Raw genomic sequence first — 12,300 nt, forward strand, 5'->3', positions numbered from 1 at the left:
GAACTGCAGGGTGACCACGAGTGAGGGAAGGAAGGAGGAGTGGGGTGTGGAAGCTTTCAGGTTTTAAGCAAAGGAAGACCATGAAGGTTTCCACATAGGGGTGAGGGCAGCCATCTGACTTCTTCTGGCTGATTTGTGTTAGTTTGAATTTGAGAGTAGGATTTTCCAAAATCCTTCCAGAATCCCAAGGTTTAGTTCTAAATTTCCTCCTTCTCTGGCGCTCTCATTTCAGTAGTCAGTGACTTCGCATGTCCTTACCAGTTGAGGTTATTTATTTATCATGCTTTGGTTCATTTTATTAATTTAAACCATTTTTGTCCTAGGATTTGAAACCTAGCAACATCGTAGTGAAATCAGACTGCACCCTTAAGATCCTTGACTTCGGCCTGGCCCGGACAGCATGCACCAACTTTATGATGACCCCCTATGTGGTAACGCGGTATTATCGGGCACCAGAAGTCATCCTGGGCATGGGCTACAAGGAGAACGGTGAGTACAGGCGGGGCTGGAAGAGGCTGAGATATTTAAAAATAGTGCGTTCATCATTACTGGTGTTTTATCTTTCCTGTGAACCATATGAAATATAATATGAGCACTGTATTATGCATGGGTTATCGTAGTCCAGAGATAAGAAACAATTAATTTTATATTTCCATTGGTTAAAATCATTCACTTTTAAAAATTCACTTTTGAAGTTAATATTTTTGAACGTTTATCAAATATAATATACTTACAGAAAAGTATGGAAACCCCAAGTGTGTGGCTCAGTGGAGCTCATCCTCATAACCAGCAGCACCCGAGGCCTCTCCAGGTGCCCTCTGGGTCTTAACCCCCAAGGGAAGCTGGTATCCTCATTTCCAGCACTGTAGATTGATTTTACTTATTTTTGAACTTGATATAAATGGAATAATGCAGCATGTTCTCCTTTGTGTAAAATTGATGTTTTTTAACATCAAAACTTAACTTATTCAAGCAATATCAGAGCTCTTTGAAACTTAGCTTTTGACAAATTTGTTGAAAAGAACTAAATTACATTGACTTGTTAAAAAAAAGGCTGACACTGTGGCAGTGACCCACATACAACATAGAGGAAGATTGGCACAGGTGTTAGCTCAGAGTGAATCTTCCTCAGCAAAAATAAAAGTCTGCAAGGTTGCCCAAGTCACCTGAAATGCATTTTGCTACAAGTCTGCTTGGATGCTCTGCAGCCTGTGCTCCCCACTGAGAGACAGCTCTTTGGGCTTCCTGTTGTCTCCCGTGGAAGTGAGAGAGAACTAGAGCCCCACTCAGCTTCTCCCACCTACCTCCAGCAGCAGGGCACCTACGAAACCCTCTGCCCGCTCTGAGGCCTGGGCTTCAGCTGGGCCCCACAGAAGAGGGTGAAGGGCTGAAAGTCAGGTGCCTCTAACCAGGCCTCCCCTGGAGCCCAGAAGAGCAGGCCTGCCCCTGTGAGGCCCTCCTGACTGGCAGCTTAGAAAAGGATGCTTCCGGAGGCGGGGGTCCTTATCAAACAAATGGTCCTGTTGACAAGCCGTGTTTGTCTTTGTTTGGGAGGGGGTTTGAGAAAAGGTGTGTGGGGATGTCGGGCTGGTTTTAATCACCTGGTGTTTGGTAGTGGACATCTGGTCTGTCGGGTGCATCATGGCAGAAATGGTCCTCCATAAAGTCCTGTTCCCAGGAAGAGACTGTATCCTTCACAGGGAGAGACCTAGCGCCGGCACAGGGCGCAGGGGGTGGGGTGGGTGTGGCCTGAGGACAGGCACTCGTTTCTGGGTTTTTGTTTGTTTTTTAAGCTGTGAACTTTGGGAATCTTTGGCACTAAAACTCCAGATTGCTGTAAACTGAAGCCTAAAACAGAGGTTGACAATCACTCACATTGTGTAAAAAGTCCACCCTTAGCTAGCAGTTTATTTTTTCATATTTGTGTGTTTAGTACACTGTTAGAGTTCCTTTTCCTCACCTTTGTTTTGTTCATGGCACTTCATAATTTTGTCATTTCACTTTATTTTCAGTTGATATCTGGTCAGTGGGTTGCATCATGGGAGAGCTGGTGAAAGGTTGTGTGCTATTCCAAGGCACGGACCGTATCCTTCCCAGGGCCTTCCCGGCCGTGCTTTCATGAATGCCACAGGCACGGGGTGCTAGGAGGGGTCCTAGCTCGAGACCGTTCTAAGGGGCTCATTGCGTTTGCTAAGTTAGTGTCGCACACCCAATGGCTTGATTTCAGATTTTTGGGGTTTTTTTTACTTGGCTACCTGTAATGATTTTATTGAGGCTTAGAGTTAAGTTAAACCAATTATATTAGCTCTTAATTCTATCAAAAGTAGTGTATAAGAAATTATTTACTCTGTGACAATGTATTCTTGTATTTAAATGAAAATACTGTTTATTTAGTTCATTCAGTTAATTTACCTAGGAAACTTGCTATCTAAATTTAATAAGCCAGTATTCTTATGTAATTTAATTAATATACTATTTTGTTAGTTATCAGTATTGAAAATATTGAAATATTTTCCCCCAAAGTAAGAACTGACGTACTCTGCATAAGACCTGAGTGAACAAGATTAAAATGAAAAGTTTGTGAGGAGCAACATACGGTAAATTTTCTTGTTTGTCTGCTGCCATTTCATGGAAATTTTTTAAAAGATCCATCTAGAAGGTTATTTTGTGACACATTGGGGAAGTCTAAATAAATATAAAATGCAAAAGATTAACTTTCACTGTGCTCAGCAAATCATATTTATGACATATAGCATAAAGGAGAATAGATAATATAACAGCTTGCTTTCTTCATATAGTCGTTCTTCCATCTTTAATATTTTTTACTCTAACATGGTTCTTCACATATACCCTTTTTCATTTGTCTGCTAACCACTTAATATTTTCATTAGTCTTTGATTTTATTTTCCGTTATAAAAGCTTAAAGTGGTCTCTGTCCATTGGTAAATTACTGGTTATTTTTAAAGGAAATCAGGTTGTATAGTCAGTGTTTGGTATGTATTTTATTAAAGTGATTTTAGTTTGTTATAATTTTATGAGGGTAGTTTTCTTGTAATATAAATTCTTCACAACAGAAACTTGGAATGAGATTTTATTCCTGTCATTTTATTTACTTTTCTTTACATTTTCTGCATCACAGATTTTATGTAAAGTAAAATACAGCAGTTTATTTTAACAAATTTTCTACCAGTTTCCATAGCCTTACCTTAGATTCACGTGTTTCAAATTGTAAATAAAGAGATGTTTATTTGCAAATAAACTCAATTAAAAAGGGAAAAGTTGATATATTCTAAAGGTAAATAATTTAAAAGTATCTACTTAACATTCTGTTTGTCTCAATTCTTATTTATTTTGTACCTTTTCTTTTTTTATTAAGAAATATTTTCTTCACAAAGTACAAAAATGAAAAATGTGGGTACTTTTTGTTGCATTCTTAAGTAATTTAAAATTCCTACTTTGCATATTAACATCATGCAATGTTAGTAATTAGTAGTTTTATATATAAGATCACCTAATGTCATTCTCAAAACACACATAGAAATTAACATCATTTTCCAAGGAAAATTTTGCCAACTTTTTCAAACATTAGTTTAAAAATTATTAGGATACAAAAAGATTCCAGAAACCTGACTGAAGTTTTTCTCAGAGATTTGCTACAGATTGATGACCTGGGGTAGAAAAGGAACTTTTGTCCCCACGTGGTCTTTGAGAAAGAGAAAACGTTAGCCAGACCACCTGGGGCCCCAGATCTGACTCCCACCTGGTAACTGTGCACGTTGAGGAGTCAGGGCCCCTCGGAGCCTCAGTTCCCCTTTTGTACAATGAGAGACCTGTGGTAGTGGAGTGACCGAAGGTACATGCACACAACCAGGGTCAGCCAGGCTGTTGGGATTCTCTTCCCCTTTCCCACCTCCCTGTAGTCTATAAAAATGACCCTTTACCATGAATCCAGTAGACAGCTATTAAGCGCCCACCCGTTTCTTGGCTCTTCTCTGACTTCCGTTGGAAAAGGATCACCTTGCTGCTAACACCATCAGGGTGAGGGAGAAGCAGGAAGACCAGGATGGGGGAAGTGAGGCGGGGGTGGGCTTGAACTCTGCATCTGTTTGAAGGTCAGCACGTCAGAGAGCCTTATTAGGATTCTGAGATGTCCGTTAGTGGAAATATCAAGAGCAGAGTTCAGGAGAGAGGTCTAGATGGAGAAATAAAGGTGAGGGTCGTCAGTCTGCCAATAGTCTGTGAAGCCTTGAAACTGGTAGCGAGTGCTGAGAGAGAGAAGAGCAAAGGAGGAGGGCTAAGCTCCTGGGGTGACAGAGAAAAGAGGAATAGGAAAGGAAGCTGAGCGGGCCTGCCAGGGATGGTGCCTCTCAAAGAGCGCTGGAGGCCAGGCAGCGAGTTACTGAGGAAGACTCCTTGACACCGTTACAAAGCTGAGGTCTCAGGATTGACCACTGGATTGAGGGACAGTCACCAGCAGCCTCACTGGGTACATTTTCACGGAGTGATGGGGGAAAAGCCTGATGAGAGGATGTTTAAGAGAGAATGAGAGGCTGGGAAATAGAGATGCAAGTACTCAACTCTTTTTTGCTGCAAACAAGAATGATAGCTAAGTAGCAGATATGGGGCCGAAAGAAGGTGGCCGTTGTTTTAATATGGGAGAAAAAAGAATCACGTTTGATTGGTGGTGGAATGCTCCAATAGAGAGCAGAATGGTAATGGCATACCAGTGAGAAGAAGAAATTGCTGGAGCGGCGTCCTTGAGGAGACAGAGGGCGCGGAGTCTGAGGTGAGCAGGCGTGGCCACAGTGAAGGGCACTCATGCAGGCAGTCCACGGGCTTCTGCTGTGCCTGGGGTAGCATGCACAGCGAGGAGTGTGTATGGGGAGAGGTGTAGGAAGGATAAGGAGAGAGGCAGAGGTGTGGAATTGTTTTCCTGTTTTGGCTAAATAAGTAAATAAACTGTAGGCAAAATTCTGACTCGGCAACATGTATGAACAGAGAAAGAACACGCGAGTGGTTTGAATGTCCAAACCCATTTCCCGAGCAGGTCTGCAGAAGACTGATGTTTTAGAAAGACTGAGTCTTCTCTATTCTTTGGAAGAACATGTCTCTGCTCCCTAGCTTCTTTCACAGTGATGTAATTTCATTTTTCTAAGACATACCTCAATTAGTCATTTTTTAAAGCTACTGTTTATATGATTTCTTCTGGCTTGCATTCTCTTTTACAGTTGTTTACAGTTTCGGAATCACTTTCCACGCTCATTATACCAGCTATCCCAAGCCCCCTGTCTAAAAGGCAAAGCTGGTATTATCTGCATTTTACAAATAAGGAAGTTGAGACCCAAGGTAGAGTGATTGCCTGACACCAATGAGTGTCTAGTGCACAGTGGAGTCTGAAACCCAGGTCATGTACTCTGAAAGGAAATAAGACACACTGCTAGGTATTGCAGTGATGGTTGGGGTCAATGCCAAGTAAAAGAGAATGACCTCTCAAAGCTATCACTGCTCAGTGTAAGCCCAGCCACAGGGAGGTATGCAGTCCCCAGGGAAGGGACGTGGGGAGGGCTCAGAAGACTTCTCCTCCCTCCCTCACGCACCCCCTGCCAGGCCAGCTGCAGCTGCTGGTACCCCAGCTGTGAACCCAGGAGTCCCTTGGTCTCTCTGCTTTAGGAGCCGTAGATCTAACGCAGCTTTGGTATGAAAACTGATTTCAATTTGCCTGTGTTATTACTATCTAATTGCATGTTGAAGCATTTCTGGCATAGGCATTCTTCAGTGATGAGATAGCTTGATTTTCATCTAGAATGGAAAAGCAGATAGACCTCATTGTGTTGATTTCATAAATTGTGATCATAGTAATAAAGATGAAGGGTGTAAGAGTTTTTAAAAATACTCTAAACTTGAAACCCAGATCTTATTTGAATATTATTTCAAAATGCCTCTACTGACCCAGTAGGGTAGCCTAGTTAACTACTCGTCAACAGGTAGAAATATAATTTAAGTTTTTCTTTGAATGATGCTACTTGATGTAATATGAATACAAGACCTTTCAGTTGTATTTTCCTCAAGAGACTCCTTAGATATTGATCAGTGGAATAAAGTTATTGAGCAGCTGGGAACACCGTCCGCAGATTTCATGAAGAAACTTCAGCCAACTGTGAGGAATTACGTAGAAAACAGACCCAAGTATCCTGGAATCAAATTTGAAGAACTCTTTCCAGATTGGATATTCCCATCAGAATCGGAACGAGACAAAATAAAAAGTAAGATATCCTTTTTCCTTATATTTGTTTCATAACCTGGTGAAGCTTTTACTTTTTCATGTTTGCATCTAAAACCGTAAACATTGAGAGATAAAATAGTCAAAACCCTCAAATAAAGTCATTTACAGGCTAGAATGAAGGCATTGCGCAGAGAAAGCTTCAAGACCTGAAAGTTTTGTCCTCAATAAAATCGCTTAAAAAATGCCTAAGGCTAAAATAAAAATATTCACATCAGCCTGAAAGACTCCTATGTTAATTACAGCAATTGGAATTCAAAAAGTTTTCAGGAATATAGAGCACTTGAATAAAGATTCTAGCCCAGTTGAAGAGTCAGAAACCCTATTATAGTAGTTCAGTAAAAAAGTTCCTCCTCCCCTTCTCCTGTGCCCATCACTAAAACGTGATTTAAGGGAAAAGGAGAGATTTGTTTCTCTCCACATCTGGGTCACGTGTGCCTCATCAGAAAAGCCCCACCTCCCCTCTGCTCGGCTGCTCAGACTTTAATTGCCGAGACCTGGAGGAGCCTTGTAGTTAACTAAGTTGTTGAACTTGCTGGTTTTTTCTAACTACTGATGTCTAGATTTTTAAAAAAGTGTATGTTGCCAACATCATATACAGGTAGGCAAAGCAAGGGCACCTGTGAAGTGTTCTACACTAAAGGGTCTGTTCTCATTTCATTGTGATGTGACATCAAGAGAAAACACCATGCTTCACGCCTGCACTCTCCACACTGACATCCTAGCTCAGCTCCTGTGCGCACGAGGCTGCTCAGCCCAGGCCCTGTCCTCCCCTCTCCCGGGCCAGAGGCTGAAACCAAATTTGAAAGCCTGGTTTGTAGTGAAAGTGACTGCTTGACTTACTCTTAAAGAGAAAGGTCTATTATTCTTGAACCTATCAAAAATGTATCAGAGATAATACATCTTCGTTCTGTCTGTGCTATCACATTTAGTTCTTTATTGTGTGGTTTTCAGATCAACAGCATTAGTTTATGAATGTAACATTTGTTTTTACTCTAGCAAGTCAAGCCAGAGACTTGTTATCAAAGATGTTAGTGATCGACCCCGACAGGCGGATCTCTGTGGACGAGGCCCTGCGTCACCCCTACATCACGGTTTGGTATGACCCTGCAGAGGCAGAGGCGGTAAGCATCTGTCTTGGAAAGACTTTCTATAGAGGCAGGGCCTGCATTTCCTTGGCTCTCCTGTCTGTTAGTCCGGAATGGCTACATAGGATAGCAAGTCCTGGATTGAACAGGACTCCTTATTACAAAGAGAGCATGGGACATGGGTCACAGCCTCTTTTGGGACCATTGCTGCTGGGGCTCCAGCTCACAGAACCTGGGAGTGAAAATGCTCATGCTGTGGTGACAGCATTGTCTTCATTTATGCAAATGCTGATGTGCGAGCATGGTATCACCAGTTTTAAACCTCCGTTCTGTGTGTGCCTGGCTCTGTACCTTGGGCTTTGGTCACATCATCTTGTTTAGGCACCAATCAAGGCTAAGAAACTTGCTGAAAATCCCAGGTTTGCTTGTCCTTCCCCAGAGGCACCTGCTTGGGGAATCCCACCTCTGAGTGTGACGCTCACGTGCATTTTTCCATAGCGGCACCATATGGGTGATCTTCAGCTGCAAGTGCCATAACCATAGTGTGACATGCTTATTTTATGCCATCGGTGGAACACATTCTTATGTCCTAGATGTGCATTTAACCACCATTTTAAACATTGTTTTATATCAAAAGAATCCGATTTATAAACATGTGATTTTTAAGTAAATTTTGGAACAGTCCCTTTATGAGAGGGGCCTGGGTTTGGGAATTCTAACAGGGAGAACTGTAACCTGAGCTGTGTTCTGCGCCATTCATGTTTCCTAGCACAGTGCCTTGTGCAGGGTGGGCCTCTAGGAAGCAGCCTGTGGTTACCAATTTTATACTTACGTTTGGGCAAATGTCTTTAGAGTGTTTTGAGATCATGTAATTATTAACAGGCCCATAGTAGCTCTATTGTTTTGGTTAATTTTTCCTTAATTATTTTGATTCTGAAACTGATATACCACATTTATGAAGAAATCTTTAATCATGTATTGAATGAAACTACATCCATATCAGAAATAGATTAGAAGGTGATTCTACCTTTTTCTTCATGCCTCGTTAGTTTTTGAACTGTTGACTTTACGTGTAATTTACTTTTTAGCCACCACCTCAAATTTATGATGCCCAGTTGGAAGAAAGAGAACATGCAATTGAAGAATGGAAAGGTAAAGACAGAGCCTATTTTGATCCTTACTTATGACATTTCTTGAAGTCGTGCAAAGGGGCAGGTTTTCACTTTTTGACAATAGCCTTTCTAGGAGAGGGGTGAGAGACCCCGCAGCCCATTTATCCTGTCTTCCCACTTCCCAGTAGAAAAAGAGCTTCAAGAGAACAGAATTAGAGGAACATGTATGAATTGCATATTATTTGCTTCGGAAGAGAAAAATAAGGGCTTTTGCACATAACTTTACATTATCAAATCTTCCCTTCTAAACTAAGTTGAGCGACTGCCATACTTCTCTTGTTAGCGTGCTGCATGCAGACTGTTGAGTAATCCCAAGTCGCAGGCCCCTGTAAAGAGACATGGGGGAGCCGCTCGGGGCCTGCGAGTGCTGCTCTGTCTGTAAGCCATGGAGTTGTATATATGCTTTAAAATAGAGTTAGGGGAAAATTGCAGCTCAAAGATATGTAAATAGTTATTATTACCACTGTAAGATTACTCAAACAGCCCACAACAATCTAAACCAGTAATAAAGAGTCTGAACTAAAACTTTTGCATTAAAAAGCCAAATCGGTAGTAATTGGGAGCTGTGGTCAGCACAAGTCAGAAGTTGTGATGTGTCCTGCCCAAGGGCCCCTCCCCAGGATGTCGAGAGTGCCCGTGACCTACATGTGCACACTCAGCGTGGCAGTGCACGTAGCCATACTCAGTGGCAAAAGGCTGGCTCATGGGCCTCCTTGTTAGGAGGCAATGTGCTAATATTATTTCATGAATACCAAAATTTTAGGAACCCCCTAATAGCTTATTTGATAGGTAAACAGTTTTTCTTACAAATGAAAACTGAGGAAAACTGAGGTTGAAGCCAAGAAAAGACTTAGGTATGTAGATTAATTTCTGGACAATCTAGAGGAGCTTCTAGCCCACCCGTGGATGCTGGTGACATTTGGAGAACCATGAGTACTGATGGAGAGAAACGTGTGCAAACGGTGCTTTCAGATGTTCTCTGAGGCCACTCTGCTAGTCTCCTCCCTCCCCCTCCCCCTCTCTCTGTAAAAACCCCTCATGGATCCAGAACTAGCCTAGTTTTTGGCTGCCTTAATAGTTGGATTGCAAACATGTAATGGATCAAAACATGGGTGTTTGGGTCTAGGTGAACTCTATTACCGAATTAAAGTATATCGCACTTAAAAAGAACGCATCACAGTGCCCTTGGGGTGGTTCCGTTGATTTGGAAGCAGGGTTTAGAGATGCAAAGAAACTGATGAAGCACTTTAACTTGCATTTCTGTTTGAAGAGCTAATTTATAAAGAAGTAATGGATTGGGAAGAAAGGAGCAAGAATGGTGTTGTGAAAGATCAGCCTTCAGGTTAGTGATTGCTCTAATCGTTTGCTTGTGTAATATTTTTCTTTCCCCTTTCAACTTTTATAAATGGCAGTGTCTTAAGTGCCAGCTTGACCAGCAGTGGATTTGAAAATTCCTTTGTGAAATAGTTTCCTCTCTTTTGTTTTGTCCCAGTGGTGGCAGCTAACATTTTACTGATGTGCCTGCCAGGCAGCAAACTAACTGCGTTATAAACATTCTTGTTTCATCCTTGCAACAGCTGCTGTGAACTCCATTTGTAGAGGAGGAAATTGAATTTAAAACCTTTTCAATGTGCATGACCTTCTTTTTTTGGCCCCAGCCAGTTAAAAAAGAAAATTAGGGGCCAGTCCCATGGCCAAGTGCTTAAAGTTTCACGTGCTCCACTTCAGCGGCCGACGTTCGCAGGTTCGGATCCCAGGCGTGGACATGCTCCACTCATCAGCCATGCTGTGGAGGCATCCCACATACAAAGTAGGAGAAGATTGGCTTGGATGTTAGCTCAGGGCTAATCTTCCTCAAACCAAAAAAAAATAGGAAGATTGCCAGCGGATGTTAGGGGGAATCTTCCTCACCAAAAAAAAAAAAAAAAAAAGTGAATCTGGGTAAAATAGAATTTGATTTTCTTTTGAGAAAATTGTTCATGTAATTCTCCCATTTTTCTCCTTGATCTACCTGGTGGTAGAAGCCTGACTAACAATTAGGTAATTGCATGACTACTAGGGACATAATATATGTGGTGTTCACCAGCGTCTGTAGCATTCTGCCTATTTACTAAATGAAGCGCTTTAGTTATTTGTTTTCTCACCCCACTCCCCCGGAAAGTGCACAGACGCACACGCACACACGCAGAAGTGCAAATTGCACTGCTTACTTCTCGTTCTTGAATTTTACATTCAGCGTGACGTATGTGTCAAGCGTCTAGAGATCATATAACTTTAGTACGAATTTAGGGGCTTGTTAACGAAGCACAAATTTAAGACTGCAAACACTGACCTCTGAGAATCTGGATGTTTTATTTTTACTCAAACCAGACTAAAATATAGATAGTAAGAAATAAGATAGTTTCATTTGCCTTAAAATGTCAGTTTTCAGGATTTATAAAACAAAATAAAATGAACAAGAGGCCACTAAATTTTTTTCTTTCTTTTTTGTTTGTATACTGTCCTTACTTTAGAAGGTGTTTTTATTGCAAAAAAATTTTTCAAAGGCTTATGCTTTTTTCCTCTCCTTCAAAAGTTGATGCTTTCCTCATAAATGTTTATGATTACAATTGAAATGTCTGATGACACTTGAATTCTATTTGGGCTTAAGCCTTTTGTGATACTGATAGTTTTAGGATAAATTCAGCAATTTTCTTTTAATACCTTTTTTAAAGCAGCAGGTATTTTTTAAGTAGTTAACATGGTTATACATGAGCACATGTATGATGTTTAGCCACTGGGAAGACAAGGAGAATGTTGCAAGGAAGGACAGAGGGATATTTGAGATTCTGGGCCTAAAGAAAGACTCCAGGAAAGATTTAAAATGGACAGTTGACTAACTTCTTATTTATACTAATAATTAGGATAGGAGACTACAAAGGGACAGAGCTGAGAAATGGCCTGAAGTCTCATTGCCTGAATTTGCAGCAATGTCGTGCCTCAGATTTTATTATACTTGGTTTTCTTAGCACAGATGCAGCAGTAAGCAGCAACGCCACTCCTTCTCGGTCATCATCTATCAATGACATTTCATCCATGTCTACTGAGCAGACCCTGGCCTCAGACACAGACAGCAGTCTCGACGCCTCAACCGGGCCCCTTGAAGGTTGTCGATGATAAGTTAGAAACAGCAAGCATGTCGCCATTGAAGGAACTCTCACTTCCATAGGCCTGAAATGCTTGGGAGTTGATGGAACCAAACAGAAAAACTCCATGTTCTGCATGTAAGAAACACGATTCCTTGCCCTTGCTCAGTTCTCATAGGATTGTCTGCTTAGACTATAAAGTGAAGCAGGTTATGTCTGAATAAGAAAAGTGCAAGCCACACTGTTAGAGATTTTTTTCAACGCCATTTCAGGTGAGCAACTAGGATAGATGAATTTTTTAAAAAGTTGTACGGTAATAGTAGTGACAATTTCTCATCCTCAGTAACTGTTGGGACTTACATGCATGTGACCACAAGTGTGTCCTTGGACTCACCATCTAGCATTTTGGAAATCAGTATTTAAATGCCAAATAATCTTCCAAGTAGTGCTGCTTCTAGACTTATCTCGTAATCCTAAGTAATTTGATATCTGTCCAGAAAAATAGATTTATGTGTATTAATTGACCACATCATATTATCATATCTTACCTTCTTTTATGGTATGATTTATTCTATCTTTTGTATTTCAGAAGGAGTATAATTAAATCTATTTAATAAACAAAATATATAACTTTC

General features: G+C 41.1%; 1 protein-coding gene across 6 annotated transcripts in view; it reads left to right on the plus strand.

Moving 5' to 3' along the window:
* Positions 1 to 12,300, plus strand: part of MAPK9 (mitogen-activated protein kinase 9) — a 56,109-nt gene extending 43,809 nt beyond the window's left edge. For 2 of the 6 annotated variants that reach the window (XM_044777514.2, XM_070516902.1), the window contains exons 6-12: positions 324 to 489; positions 2,013 to 2,084; positions 6,081 to 6,263; positions 7,280 to 7,404; positions 8,457 to 8,520; positions 9,811 to 9,882; positions 11,554 to 12,300. In XM_044777514.2, coding sequence (XP_044633449.1) covers positions 324 to 489; positions 2,013 to 2,084; positions 6,081 to 6,263; positions 7,280 to 7,404; positions 8,457 to 8,520; positions 9,811 to 9,882; positions 11,554 to 11,696 — 825 coding nt within the window. In that variant the 3' untranslated portion in view covers positions 11,697 to 12,300. Of the gene's footprint in view, positions 1 to 323; positions 490 to 1,615; positions 1,688 to 2,012; positions 2,085 to 2,523; positions 3,266 to 6,080; positions 6,264 to 7,279; positions 7,405 to 8,456; positions 8,521 to 9,810; positions 9,883 to 11,548 lie in introns of those variants that run through there. The other 4 variants (XM_044777516.2, XM_044777515.2, XM_070516903.1 and 1 more) reach the window with 4 other exon arrangements.

Source organism: Equus asinus, chromosome 9 (genome assembly GCF_041296235.1).
Source record: "Equus asinus isolate D_3611 breed Donkey chromosome 9, EquAss-T2T_v2, whole genome shotgun sequence".
In the NCBI taxonomy this organism is placed as follows: domain Eukaryota; kingdom Metazoa; phylum Chordata; class Mammalia; order Perissodactyla; family Equidae; genus Equus; species Equus asinus.